This window comes from Prionailurus viverrinus, chromosome F1, assembly GCF_022837055.1.
Source record: "Prionailurus viverrinus isolate Anna chromosome F1, UM_Priviv_1.0, whole genome shotgun sequence".
Lineage (NCBI taxonomy): Eukaryota > Metazoa > Chordata > Mammalia > Carnivora > Felidae > Prionailurus > Prionailurus viverrinus.
This window is the reverse complement of record NC_062577.1, coordinates 14204087-14219050: the sequence shown is the minus strand read 5'-3', so window position 1 is coordinate 14219050 and position 14964 is coordinate 14204087. Positions and strand designations below refer to the sequence as shown.

Here is a 14964-nt window from a genome sequence, read left to right as displayed (position 1 = left end):
AAAGCTTATTAATTTAGATAAGATGTGCTTTGATTCTATTTAACAAAAAAAGAGCATTTAAATTAGAGGTTTTATCAGTACTGTTGGATATCTGTCTTTGATCCTTTTATAAGAGCCCTATGTTAATATTAATAAATGATCTTTTAAATAGATTTATAGGGAAACAGAGATTCTGAATACTAAGAATATACTAATTTTTCTCTGTATTAAGGATCCTGTGGACAAAATGGACCCTTCCCTGACAATTCACATAAACAAGACAACTAGTAGAAGTAGATGTACCTATTTCATTTGGCAGGTTAGGGAACAATTAGACCATGACCACTAAATGCCTTCAGTAAGAAACAGCGACCAGACTGTGACACGGCCTACACTGCAATCCAGTAGGTCAATGAGCCAGTGGAACATGCAGGAAATTGTTCAAGTACAGAAAATTTTCTGGCAATACCCCTAACCAAAAAAGACCAAAATGGGCTATATTACTTGGACATGGGCAAGAAGCAAAATGTCAAGTGGACCTATAAAAAAATAATAGCTTCTGAAAACCCTGGTAAGATAATCCTAAAAGCAAAAGAGCAGAAAGTCCTATTATGCTTCTTTTAAACTAATGCAGTCAGCAATTCTACTACTGATGGCTGGATATTGTTTCTCTACATATAATGAAGAAGCCCTGGGTAAATAAGGTAAAGGTCAAACCACTGTTTAGTTAAAAATGCCCAACAAGGATGCTGATGGTAAAAGTACTTGAAAAGGGGAGACAGAGAAAAATAGCAGGAGCATCAGAAGAAGTATTTCATGGTGAAGTTCTGCTAGCCCATAGAAAGAACATCTGAGGTATGAAATCAAACAGAGTCTTGGACTCAGAGATCCCAAGTGATGTTGAGAATCGATAAAATAATCCAACCTTTGAGTGAGAGTAGATAATGCAGGGTCCTTACAAGAGAGGCAAAGACCACTGGTCGATTTGCTATAGAGGTGGACAAGAACAATAAGACCATCTGCCTGCGTGGATTAAACAAAAACTAAAAATATAATTATTTCTAATTTGGCCAACTAAATGAAGAAGGTGGAGGGCAACAGTCTATTTGCAAGAAGGTAAGGAAACATGGGACAAGGTGTGTAAAGCTTCTAGCACAGTGTAAGACCCAGAGATACTCTGCAGAAAAGTCGGCCAGTATCTTGTCCTCAAACCTCTGAGACTTAAAAAGTGAAGAGCTTATCAGTAAACATTGGGTATTCATAAAACTGGACAGTGAAGGAAATCAACTGCTCTCCAAAACAAGGGCTTACTTCCAGCTGATACCATATGATAGACCTCTATATTGTACAATATAAATAATTTATGGATCAGAGTACTATTACTAATGACTGCAATGGAGGTAGTTAGACAAGTATGTTGGAAGATGCTTTCACAATCCAATTTCCAGACAATGGAAAGCATTCAAATACTATATGTAGTTTTGCAAATAATCATTAAAATAATATAGATCAAAATTACACACTGTCTTTACTCAAAACCTTACCTGCAAAAACTATATCATGAAAATGATTTGGAATGCTGCTACCCCTTCCACCCTGAAGACCACAATTTTTAAGATTATACCCTATATTAAAACTGTGCGATTCCCCATTCTAATTAAATAAATATCTACGGCTGGATAATATATTTTTGAGATGCATTAGAACTTTTTAAAATAAATATTGTATTTATAAAATGCCAACTTTCAAAGAAGTCAAAACTAAGAATTTTAGTCCATGGGGTATATGCACACCAGAAACATTTTGTTGTGCTAGATCCACTAGTGACCCTTCTCAGAAAATCTGCCTCCAAGTACAGCTCCTATTGAGTGGGCTATAGGTCATGTGACTCACTCAAGACTACTGCTTTCCACGGCATATTGGATAAGACACAGACAACTACCTGGGGTGACACATATCTGCGACCTAGGACTATGCAGGCTTATTTTAAAATATGAAGAGGACCAGTTAGGTTATCCCTCAAGAATTTTACCTGACAAATATAAGGAGATTGCCAAGAGCTCTCGATACTAGAGTTGAGTAACCATGGCAAAACCTTCTGAGATACTGCAGACCCTAAGCAAAACAAAGTCACAAAGAAGGAGGTTGGGAAAGGAGGAACAATTCACAGCAATAAAGAGTAAGAGAGACGCATGCCTGGGGTTTCTGCGGCACCTGTCGTTCCTGAGGTCTGCTTGTTTATCTTCTCCTAGAGTCCCTTTATGGTTATAATAATCCTCCACTGTACTTGAGCTACTGTGTCAGGGTTTCTGTTTCTTAAAATATTATAACTAAAATGGAATTTCTAAATATATTAACTTATCTTTTCCTCTAAAACTCAAGAGCAAAGCCATGTTTTCAGCCTATAGGATTTCACAAAAACATTTAAATAAATATGATACAAATAAATGTTTCCTTTGATTCTTCACTCCTATTTTCCTTCAATAGATATTCCTTGTATGTCTACAAGTTGACTACAAGGTATACAGTAGTGCACAAGAGAGACATGGCTTCTCTTTTCAGAAATTTAGAAACTAGTGGGAGATGCAGGCCTTTGAAAAGTCATACACAGTAAATAAATAACCACTACCTACAGAGTGCTATCAAATGTTTGGGCTATTTAAGAATGGCTGGCCAGGAAAAGCTTCTTAGAGGAAGTAACATTTACCCTCAGGGCTGAAGGAATTAGCCAGGTAAAGAGTGGGGGGTACATTCTAGGCAGAAGGGAAATAAAGAATATGCACACATTTTCTACCTGAGAAGATCTTAAGTGTTCCAAAAACTTAAAGAAGGCCAGTGTTGAAGTACAGTAAGAGGAAGACTGACTCAAGGATACCACTGGGGAGGAAGGAAGGGCAAGATTACAGACCAAGTGATACAATGTGAGTTTTACTTAGTGGGCAATCGCTGAAGGCTTTTCAGCCAAGGAAAGACATGACCTGATAGGTGTTTTATGAAAATCTCTCTGGATGCTATGGAGAATAGTGGGATCAAAGGGAGTTGAGTGGAAAGAATAGTTAGGAGGTAACTGAATAAATAGTACATGATACCGGTTTGGAGACAGAAGACAGTTTCCTAGACCTATTTCAGAAGACGACTTCAAAACCAGTGAGTACAATATTTTCCAAATATGTTCAATTATAAATTGCTCAGAGATACACACATATGCAGTAAAAATACAGACACGAATGGGAATGATAAACACTGAATTCTGTATAATGGTTCCTCTGAGGAAGGCAGAGGAGAGGGGCTATTTCCTGGGAGAGGTGATAATAAACAAAACTAATCTTGTTCGTATTATTTTGTTTCTTAACCAGGGAGATGGATACAGAAGAGTATATGGTATGTCTTAATGTTTTTTTAAAAACATTGTATTTACTCATAAAAGTAACAGAATATGCTCAGTTATTTTATTTAATCCGTGCTACACAGTTTAATCACTATGAGCTTTCTGCAACAAAAAGACTACAAAGTAAGTTTAATTATTCCAATTCAGGATAAACTGAAAGATTTTTATTGGAAAAAAAAACCCTGTTACCCTATACCTTTAAGTCAGTGAAATATGTTCTGATTATGAGGACTAAACACATAATTAGATACTGTGGGTTCGTTATGAAACAGGTTGGAGGTATATTTGTGAGTCCTCAAAGTCATGTGGGTCTGATTCTACTGGAGCAAAATACCACTCCTATTTTTACCAGTAAACATGTACCTTTATTTTAAAGTACGTACGAGGTTTGACATGCTTATTCCTCCACTGATCATCTTTCATAATTATTCCACCCTCTACATTTCTTAAACACTTACCTTAAATGATCCCAAGGGTACCAGAACCTGCTTCTAGAACAAACACTGCAGAGAAATTGTAACCCAAGCACTTCCAGAATAAAGCATGCAACAATCACTCCTTAACATCATCTGTCTCAAAGATGCTCCCTGAAGTATAGAAGCTGTACAGGCCACCATTCTCTCTCACCACCACATTAAATGAAAATATAAATCAATGAACTTACCCCAGATGATCCATCAGTACATCATCCTGTCCGCTATACTTTTAAAATCTGTCCAGAATTCAACCACTTCTCCCCACGTCCACTACTACTAACTTGGTCCAAGCAACCCAAATTACTGCAATTGCCTCATAACTGGTCCCCCATTTTCCCCTTCGAACTCTCCCACAATCTTTTTTCAATGGGGCAACCTGAGTGATGAGGATAAAATATATATCAGAGCATGCCAGTGCTACACCTAACCTCTCCAGTTGTTTCCCATCTCAGTCCAGTAAAACCTAAATTCTCTACTATTGAGATCGACTACATTTCTCTTCCTTTGTTTTTTTCCCATAGCACTTAACACCTCTAATAAACTATTCTTTTTTTTTTTTTAAGATTTTTAAAAAGTTTATTTCTTATTTTGAGAGACAGAGAGAGAGAGAGAGTAGGGGAGGGGCAGAGGGAGAGGGAGAAAGAGAGATTCCCAAGCAGGCGCTGTGCTGTTCGTGTGGAGCCTGACTCAGGACTCGAACTCATGAATGGTGAGATCATGACCTGAGCCACAATCAAGAGTCAGACACTTAATTGATTGAGCCACCCAGATGCCCCTAGAGTATATATTCTACTTAGTCATTTGTTTACTGTCTGTACCTTACACAAGGATAAAAACTTAATGAAGGCCAAGAGTTTTGTCTGCTTTTCTTTACTGCTGTATCCCCAAACCTGAATGGTGCCAAGCATTTAGAAGGAGTTCAAAAATGTTTGTTGACTAAATGAATGAATGAGTGAATATTTCGTTGAAGACACAGGAATCACACACAATGGTTCTGCCATTTAACCTGAGGTTTCTATTCTTTCTGTAATATCAAAATTAGTGCGAACACAAGAAAGAGCTATAAGACAACTGACGTGAGAACCATAAAAATCCTTGTAGGTGAGAAATAAGTTAGGATCCAAAAACAAGACTTTAGAGTTTGTTTCCCTCTAGTCCTGAAGATTTCTATTGATAAATAAAACTTTAAAATAACCTTTACACTATTTATTGGTTGGTCAAAGCATTTTTTTTCTACTCTTAAAGTTTTTAGAAAATTTATGTTTATGTTCCTTTGCTCATTCTAATGCATTAAAAAATTTTTTTTACATTTACTTATTTTTTTATTTTTTATTTTTTTTTTCAACGTTTATTTATTTTTGGGACAGAGAGAGACAGAGCATGAATGGGGGAGGGGCAGAGAGAGAGGGAGACACAGAATCGGAAACAGGCTCCAGGCTCTGAGCTGTCAGCCCAGAGCCCGACGTGGGGCTCGAACTCCCGGACCGCGAGATCGTGACCTGGCTGAAGTCGGACGCTTAACCGACTGCACCACCCAGGCGCCCCTACATTTACTTATTTTTGAGAAACAGAGTGAGACAAAGTGTGAGTGGGGGAGGGGCAGAGAGAGAAGGAGACACAGAATCTGAAGCAGGCTCCAGGCTCTAAGCAAGTGGTCAGCACAGAGCCTGATGCGGGGCTCGAACCCACGAACTGTGAGATCATGACTTGAGCTGAAGTTGGACGCTCAACCGACTGAGCCACCCAGGCGCCCCTCTAATGCATTTTAAATCCAACATATCATTTGAAAAAGGTATCACCTAATGCTAGTGTAGTAATCATATTGCAATATATAAAGGTATCAAATACCTTTGATACACATCATATCAAATACACATCATATACCTCAGACTTCTACAATATTATATGCCAATTATATCTCAATAAAAAATTCACTTATTACTGTTTGAGGAAGAAAAATGGAGGCAAAGAATAAGAATATTATAGAATGAATCTACTCTTTAGATAAGAGGTTCAGAAAACGGTTTTGAAAGGAGGCATCTACTTGATGGTATTTAATTAGATATGGTAGTATCGTACTTCATTTTTTTCGTCACCCAAAGAAGAAAGGAGAGGCAGGAAATATATTCTAATTTGAAGGGTCAATTATTTCATTACATTTCATGAAATATCAAGTTACTATATAAAGCTGAATATATTTGATACTCCAAAAATTGAACTATTTGGGAAGAGTCAACTTCAAACATCAGCTGTCAGTTATTTTGTCAAGACTAAAAGAAATACTTATGTTCTTATGTCTCTGAAAGGTAGAAGAAAAACATACTTTAGGAGGACTACTTCAATCACTAGTCAAGATGAAACAGAATTAAACTTCCTTGAAGGTAAATAGATAAAATTTTGGCCTTAGCAAAAAAAAAAAAAAAAAAAAAAAAAAAAAGCATCTCAACTAGAGGGAAACAAAGGTGGTTAGAAAGGTAAGAGAGAACCAACAGTTAACCTGTTCTCCTAAGAATCTCTGAAGTCATTTTGTTAACTGAAGAAACTGAGAAGTAATAAAAGAGCTATACAGGTGGACAGAGCAGAATGGAGAGTAATATTATTAACTGGATATTTACTGTAGAGCTGGCACTTTATATTCATACTCTCATTTCAATCTTTAAAATAAACCTGGGAGATGGTTTTGTTAGCATCATTTAACAGAGAAAAAAACTGAGACGTATATAGGTAAAATAACATAAACAAAATGATACAGGAAGGATTAACTAAAAAGCCAAATATCTAAACTCCAATGTCAAACTGTCTCTATGTTGCTTCTTCTGTAACTGAATACATCGCTGGATTTTTCCCACTGGCTTAACTTCTCTTACATGTAAGCACAAAAGTGATTCAACTCGGGGCACCTGGGTGGCTGCGTCAGTTAAGCATCCAACTTCAGCTCAGGTCATGACCTCATAGTCTGTGAGTTCAAGCCCCACATCAGACTCACTGCTGTCGGCATGGAGCCTGCTTCAAATCCTCTGTTTCTCTCTCGATGCCCCTACCCAGCTTGTGCTCGCTCGCTCTCTCTCTCTCTCTCAAAAATAAATAAAACATTAAAAAAAAAGTGACTCAGCTCTTAGATCCAGCTCTTAGTTCCCATCTGTATGCAACTTCAGAAATCAAGTGAGTTTTCAACCAAATGAGTTTTATTTTGTTCCATATGCATGAACTCTAATCTGATCTAGGATCTGCCCTCTTAACAAAACAAAACAAAACAAAACAAAACAAAATAAAACAAAACAAACACCTGCCTTTGATCACAAGCAAGACTTTCACTGAATAAAAACAACTCAAAAGGTAATGTTCCAAATACTCTGGAGAGCTGCTCAGTGGCATCCACTAAGCCCTCATATATACACGTCAGCAATCCCACTCCTACATAGGTACCCAAAGAAGTGCCTTCGGGTGTTTGCCAAAAGACAAGTGGGGAGTGCCTGGGTGGCTCAGTCGGTTGAGCACCTGACTTCAGTTCAGGTCAGGATCTCACAGTTCAAGAGTTCAAGCCCTGCATTGGGCTTGCTGCTGTCAGCGCAGAGCCCTCTTCAGATCCTCTGTCCCCTCTGTCTCTCTGCCCCTCCCCCACTCACGTGCGCCTGCGCGGTGGCGCTCCCTCCGTCTCTCAAAAATAAATAAACATCAAAAAAAAAAAAAAGCTGAAGAATGTTCACAGCAACACTATTTACAAGAACCCTGATGTGGAAACAACCTAAATGCCCATCAACAATACAATGGAAGAATGGATTGGAACAAATGAACCCTGCCTAGATGCAACTATATGGATGAATCTCACAAACATAGTGATGAATGAAACACCTCCATCAAAAGAGTTCATATTGTAGTATTCCATTTAAATGAAGTTCAAAACTAATGTATGGTGTTAGAACTCAGGACAGTGGTAACTCACTCTTCAGAGAGGTAGTGAAGGCAGGGGCAATGAAAGAGAGGAGGGCTTCTGAAATTCAGACGGTATTCTGCTTCTTTTTGATCTGGGTGCTTGTTACACAAGTTACGTTCACTTTATGAAAAATCATCACGTTTTCACTAATTTTTGCAAATTTTCTTTTAATTTTTTATACTTCAACAAAAAGTTCTTTTAAAAAACACTATTCTGGGGCACCTGGGTGGCTTAGTCAGTTGAGCATCCGACCTTGGCTCAGGTCATGGTCTCACAGCTGGTGGGTTTGAGCCCCACATAGAACTCTGTGCTGACAGCTCAGAGTCTGGAGCCTGCTTTGGTTTCTGTCTGCCTGTCTGTCCCTCTCTCTCTGCCCCTCTCCAGCTTGTGCTCTCTCTCTCTCTCTCAAAAATAAATAAATAAACATTTTTTTTAAGCACTATTCTATTCTCGGTGGGTTAACAGTACAATATTTACACTATAATTGTTAATACTTTTAGCCTTTTTCTTATCTCCTCAGATAGAGGCAGACAATAAACCATAAAAGGTTTTGCTCTTTTTTTTAATTTTTTTTAATGTTTATTTATTTTTGAGACAGAAAGACAGAGCATGAACAGGGGAGGGTCAGAGAGAGAGGGAGACACAGAATCTGAAGCAGGCTCCAGAATATGAGCTGTCAGCACAGAGCCCAACGCGGGGCTTGAACTCACGGACTGTGAGATCATGACCTGAGCCAAAGTCGGACACTTAACTGACTGAGCCACCCAGGCGCCCAGGTTTTGTTCTTTTTAAAAACAATAATTTCACTTCATTGATTGGCTAAATGATAATTTATAGAAAGTTCCATTCATCTCAATATAATAAAATGGTTTTTTCAAACTCTAGTTTAAAATCCTGATGCCATCATCTTCACTAAATAAGGGAATTAACCTGAGTCACCATATATTCAGCTTTATATAAACACTTTAAATAAACTATTAACAACTAGAAGTTTTTAATTCAGACTGCACAAAGTCTACTAACACTCTTCCTAAATTTTCTTCTACTACATTAGCTTCATATTTTTGACCTCCAGATGAATGAAAAAATCCTTAAAAGCATTTAGCACAGGAAAACACGAGACGATGATAAGCTTTCTAAAAGTCGCAAGCTTGATGTCTTTCTCACTCTGCAATAGGATCTCTGAGCAAAATAATCCTGCAGATTAACACTTTTGGTTTTTTTTGGTCAGAATGATGAATTTTGAAAAATCAACTTTTCTATCTGAGAATTTCTCAGCGTTCCATTTGTAACTAAACATTAATTCATAGCCCAGGAAGATTTAAATCATTTTCCTAAAAAATAGAGAATAGGACAAAAACAATACCTATAGATGATTCTATTTAAGACTGTGTTATATCATTTCTTCTTTTAGAAAACTCTACCTCATATGAAAGAAGAGCTTTGATACAAAAAGTTTATTAACTACAAGGAGGAAAGGGGCAAAGAGAAAAAACACAGACAGGCAGGAAATCAAAGTTTACCTAAAAATTTCCTTTGCAAAATAATCTGCTGACAAAGATGAGTTAGTGGAAAGAAATGAATATCCTGATACTGTTCCCAACAAAATTTTGAACTATTAAGGGATGTTATTATTCATTTCCCTGGTTACTATGATCCTGTGATTACAAACTATTCTATGTTTTAGAAAGCTATGCAATTTCCTTAAGCAGCTACAGAATATAGGTTTAAGTGGAGGTAAAGTAATATATATAATACTTATTAATTTTAATAAGCATTAAGATATTTCAAACACTGTAACTAGAAATCACAGTTGGCAAATGATAAGAAGGCTTATAAATTGACTTTTCATTTCTCTACCATATATGTTGCTAATTTTCTTAGCAACTGACATTAGAAATTCCAGTATCTTCAAGATAAAAATTTCCCGAGAAATTATGAATCTGGGTTCCAGAAGACCCATGGATGATACTTCAATGTCAGGTATGGAACCACTGAGATAGAGACAATTTTAGAAGGTCATCAGTCTAGTGAGCTAAAGGATAGTGTTACTATTCTGCCAAAAGTGACCAAGAAATCCAATTTAACTGGTATGATTAAGCATATTAATTTCCTTCTCATTACTATAATGAACAGTATAGAACTAATATAGTATGAAATTAGATAATCTCTTTCAGCAAAAAACATGAAGCAATGATATTAACTTTTTCAAGCTCCTACAATATATAAAGATAAAACTGTTAAAAGGTCATACCCTCACTTTCCCATTTTTTAATAAATATCATGAAATACTAACCTCAGCTTAGTATGAAATTTCTAGTCCCCAGGGTGATTAAAATAAATAGGACCTATGAATACTCATGAAAACTAAATTTTAGTATTACTTTAAGTTCACAGAACTCAAAGATATAAATTTGGCTTTTACTTTCGAAGAGTATTGCACTAAATTAGAGTCAGAACTGTTCACCACACCAATTTGGATAATCAGGCCAAGTAGAATTTTTAGTACAAATGCCTAAATTTGTGTATACTGTGATCACACCATTTTGACTTTGAATAAAGTTTTAGCTTCTAATTCTGCATTCTTCCTTTAGGTTATATTTATATAGGCAGTTTAGAAATGAATTTATCAGTAAAAAAAAAATCAGAGAGTTACTATGCTATCGGTCAGGTTCTCTAGCTGTTACGTGTTCAGAATTGGAGACCTTATTCTGTGACCTTCAGCAAGTCACTCAAACTTTCTTTGTCAAAATATGTTACAAATGTTTACAACTCTTACACCCTTACAAAATGCTCTGCAACTTTCACGTACTGTGCAACTGTTACCTAGAACCTCCAAGAGCAGAACCCAGCGTGGCTTGCATATGAAATGGTTACTGCTGTGATAGGCTAGAACTAACAGTTTTACTTTGTGCAGCTGATGTACTTTATCTTCTTTAATCTTACTTTTGAAATGAAATTTCTAGTCCCCAGGGTGATTAAAATGGTTAGACTTTTAAGAAAGAGGAAACTGTATAAAAAGTAACATAGAAATACAAAACTGTCTAGATTATATTAGGTTTATACTTTTGATTAGCTTTCTTTTCAAAAAAATTTTCTTTTAATGTTTATTTATTTTTGAGAGCCAGAGAGAGACAGAGCACAAGTTGGGGAGGGGCAGAGAGAGAGGGAGACACAGAATCGGAAGCAGGCTCCAGGCTCTGAGCTGTCAGCACAGAGCCCAATGCAGGGCTCGAACTCACAAACCTGAGCCGAAGTTGGCGCTTAACTGACGGAGCCACCCAGGGGCCCCATGATTACTCTAGCTTTCTAATTTAAGATAGTATAATTTATGTACATATATATTCCCAATAATAAAAAAGTTATTCTCCTACAGCAGCTTTCCTATCACTGCTAAGACTGTCCGACATGTTGACTGGCAGTATATGATGTATGTGTGTGTAATGTTGCTTATATCTTTAAGAGTAAAGTAAGTATGGGGTGCCTGGGTGGCTCAGTCAGTTAAGCATCTGACTCTTGACTTCGGTTCCAGACACGATCGTGGTATCAAGCCCTGCACTGGGCTCTACACTGGGTGCGGGGCCTGCTTGAGTCTCTCTCGCCCCCTCTCTTTGCCCCTCCCTGCTTCAAAAAAAAGGAGTAAATAAATTTTGCCACCAAAGGAAATAAAAACAATAAAATATATAAATACAGATACCTAAAATATTTTGCAAGCTAATTTTTGAAATATCCTGCCTGAAAATAAAACTATATGATGTAGAAACTTTAGAGTATCACTTCACTGTTACCTGGTAGGAGTGTCAAACATCATATACAATAGAAATATCTTATGAATTGAGGATTAAATTACTATATAATTAGAGGACAAACTGAGGGTTACCAAAAGGGAGGTCGATAGGGACATGGGTAAAATAGTTTATGGGGATTAAGGAGTGCACTTGTGATGAGCACTGGGTGTCTTTTTTTTTTTTAATGTTTATTTTTGAGAGAGAGAGAGAGAGAGAGAGAGACAGAGACAGAGACAGAGACAGAGACAGACATAGAGCAAGTGGGGGAGGGGTAGAGAGAGAGAGACACAGAATCTGAAACAGGCTCCAGGCTCTGAGCTGTCAGCACAGAGCCCAATACAAGGCTCGAACTCACAAACTGTGAGCCAAAGTCTGACGCTTAACCAACGGAGCCACCCAGGTGCCCCAAGCACTGAGTGCTGTTTGGAGTGCTGAATCACTATATTGTATACCTGAAACTAATATAACACTGTATGTTAACTATACTGGCATTTAGAATAGAATAGAATAGAATAGAATAGAATAGAATAGAATAGAGTAGAAAATTAAAATTAAATTAAAATTACTGTACAATTTTCATTTATATTCACTCTTGGAGTATAACTGCATTACTATTAGAAACACTTGATTTTAAATTTATTTAACTTTAAGGGTCCTTTATATTAGTAATATATTATTACACAAATAAAGGCTTATTATGAATTTTAATTGTATACATTTAATTACCTCATCTTACTTTGAAGAAATTATATATGCTTAAACATTTTCATTTCTCACAAATAATAAAATTACAACTAAAATAGTCTTTACTAAAAATTCAAATAGAACTCTATGGTATTTATGGCTTAAAGTAAAAAAAAAATTGTAGCCACTTTAGAAACTATTTTCTACTTTGGTTTAGGTATGAGAGATGGAGTTACTGTACCTCACAAAGCAGTAAGTCAATGATGTGGAAGACCATGCAGAGAGGGAACTTGGCAGTGAAAAGAGTGAGAAACCACTGGGACGCGTACATATGTGCTTCCAGGTGCAGATCACAAAAATGGGTATGCAGGTCTGGTAACTGCTCCTAAAAAGTCAAAGTGGAAAATTGAGGGGAAGGAAGACTGAGAAGCTTTATTTCCTACCACTACTATAATTTAGGACAAGCTTTCTATGACCACTCTCAATTTTTCGTGGCATCTGCTGAATTTTATGTAACTACACAGAAGCAATGACAGGAGATGAGCACTGGGGACACGATAATCAAGGAAAATAAAGGCAGACTTGTTATGAACAAATAACAAATATCACCTGTTGCTCACTTGACTGTTCTTGTTTCTTGGGACATGCTTGCTCTGACAGAACACCTGTAGTCTAATCAATGTCATCCCTCCAGAGTCAAGTCCAACACCCCATTCAGGGTTCAATGCCTAACTACCTAGGTTATCTTCTCTTTGGAGACCACTTAATATCAACATCATCTGGGATCTATGGTATCACTCCAGTAAATTTGTGCAGTATTGAGAAAAGCCCAAAATACAACCAAACTTTAAAACAATAGGTATTTGACATTAAAAATGGCAAACTATAGAAACTGTGCAAGTGTATAATGTATGAAATTGGATGTCTCCTAAAAATGACTTTATGTCACCCTGATCCCTTTTCTTTCCAATTTACACAAGTAAATGCTTGTCAAAAGCATGAAAGGTAAAGTACAGAGTATCAGCCTACCTATTCCTCTAACTGAAAGACAAAAGCAAAGATACGTAAAAGCCCACGTTCATTTTGTTTTCATAAACAGATCACAAAAACAAAAAGAAAAGCCTAACTTCTTACATCAGATGCTTTTTGAAAAGCACCCAGATGTACCCATTAGGTACTTTAAATTGGGGTGTCCAAATGGTCACCACTGAAAGACGCTAACAGAAAAATGTGTCTGGTTTTCTTCACAGTACCACAAACATGCTCTTCATTTATCAGTTACACTTATTTGACTCTTAAAGCTTTTAAGAATACGGACCTTACAAAAAAACATAAACTTCTGTAAATAAAAGGTAAAGAAGTGAAAAGTCCCAAATATTTACTTGGAAGGATTAAATCTCTAAAAAAGAGTCTATTGCTTTTACTGTCCATAGTTACCAGATTCTTCTACACAGTCTTTTTTCTCCTCGATGCCTGTACGCCATTGTGCTTACAGTTCATTTGACATCTTTCCCCCATTTCATTTCTTCCTAATGTTTAAGGTTTTCTACCCTCCCACATTCTTTTCTAGTAAAGTTGTCCGTAACTCCACTGCTAAGTCTCTCTCTTCCCTGTTTTAGTTTTTCGGACTCCTACTGACCTCACCTCCCTCTTTAGACACCTACGGATCTCCTGACAGGTCATGCCAATGAGCTCCTACCAGTATCTCTGCTGCTGCATCCCCCTAACATTTCTCCTTGATTAACTTTACTTTTATCCAACACGGACTCAATCCATTCATGTATTTCCTTCACATTTTTCTTGGATTCCCAATACCCCATATAGAGAAAGCCATATAAACACACTGCACAGGGGCACCTGGGTGGCTTAGTGAGTTGAGCATCAAACTTTGGCTCAGGTCATGATCTCACAGTTCATGAGTTCCAGCCCCACTGTGGGCTCACTGCTGTCAGCACAGAGTGCTTCAGATCCTCTGTCTCCCTCTTTCTCATTCTCTATCTCTCTCAGTGTTTAATGTTAATGTTTAATAGATAAACATTAAAAAACAGATATAAGATTTCCAACATCAGGTGGAATTTCAAACCTACTCAGTAATTCCTTTTATCAGCACTAGTCATTAACTTTGCTTTTGCTCACAATTTTTTTATTATGTCATATCTGACACAGATTAAATAATGTGTTCCTCTTTTTTTTAAATTTTTTTTTTTCAACGTTTATTTATTTTTGGGACAGAGAGAGACAGAGCATGAATGGGGGAGGGGCAGAGAGAGAGGGAGACACAGAATCGGGAACAGGCTCCAGGCTCTGAGCCATCAGCCCAGAGCCTGACGCGGGGCTCGAACTCATGGACCGCGAGATCGTGACCTGGCTGAGGTCGGACGCTTAACCGACTGCGCCACCCAGGCGCCCCAATGTGTTCCTCTTAAATACAAATTTACACAGACATATTGTGAAACAGTAACAACACTGTTTGAGATCAGGACATTATATGAGAAAAAATTTTTAATACATCTCTACATTAAAATGTTTAAGTTTTTTATTCTCTTTCAATACCTTTCTGTCCCTTCAGAGAGTTCTGTACATGTGGACCTAAATATGGTACTGGTGCTAATTAAGGTGGAGAAAGCTCTTACGTATTTCAATCTTTATTCTGTTAACATCTTCATTTCTTTACAAATAATAGTTGGGAATCTCTTCACTGACTTAACTCACTTT

At 37.1% G+C, this 14964-nt stretch overlaps 1 protein-coding gene across 5 annotated transcripts in view; it reads right to left on the bottom strand.

Annotated features, from left to right (window-relative positions):
- Positions 1-14964, bottom strand: part of RABGAP1L (RAB GTPase activating protein 1 like) — a 765564-nt gene that overhangs the window by 258005 nt on the left and 492595 nt on the right. For all 5 annotated transcript variants that reach the window (XM_047840293.1, XM_047840290.1, XM_047840291.1 and 2 more), the window contains one exon: positions 12491-12634. In XM_047840293.1, coding sequence (XP_047696249.1) covers positions 12491-12634 — 144 coding nt within the window. The remainder of the gene's footprint in view (positions 1-12490; positions 12635-14964) is intronic.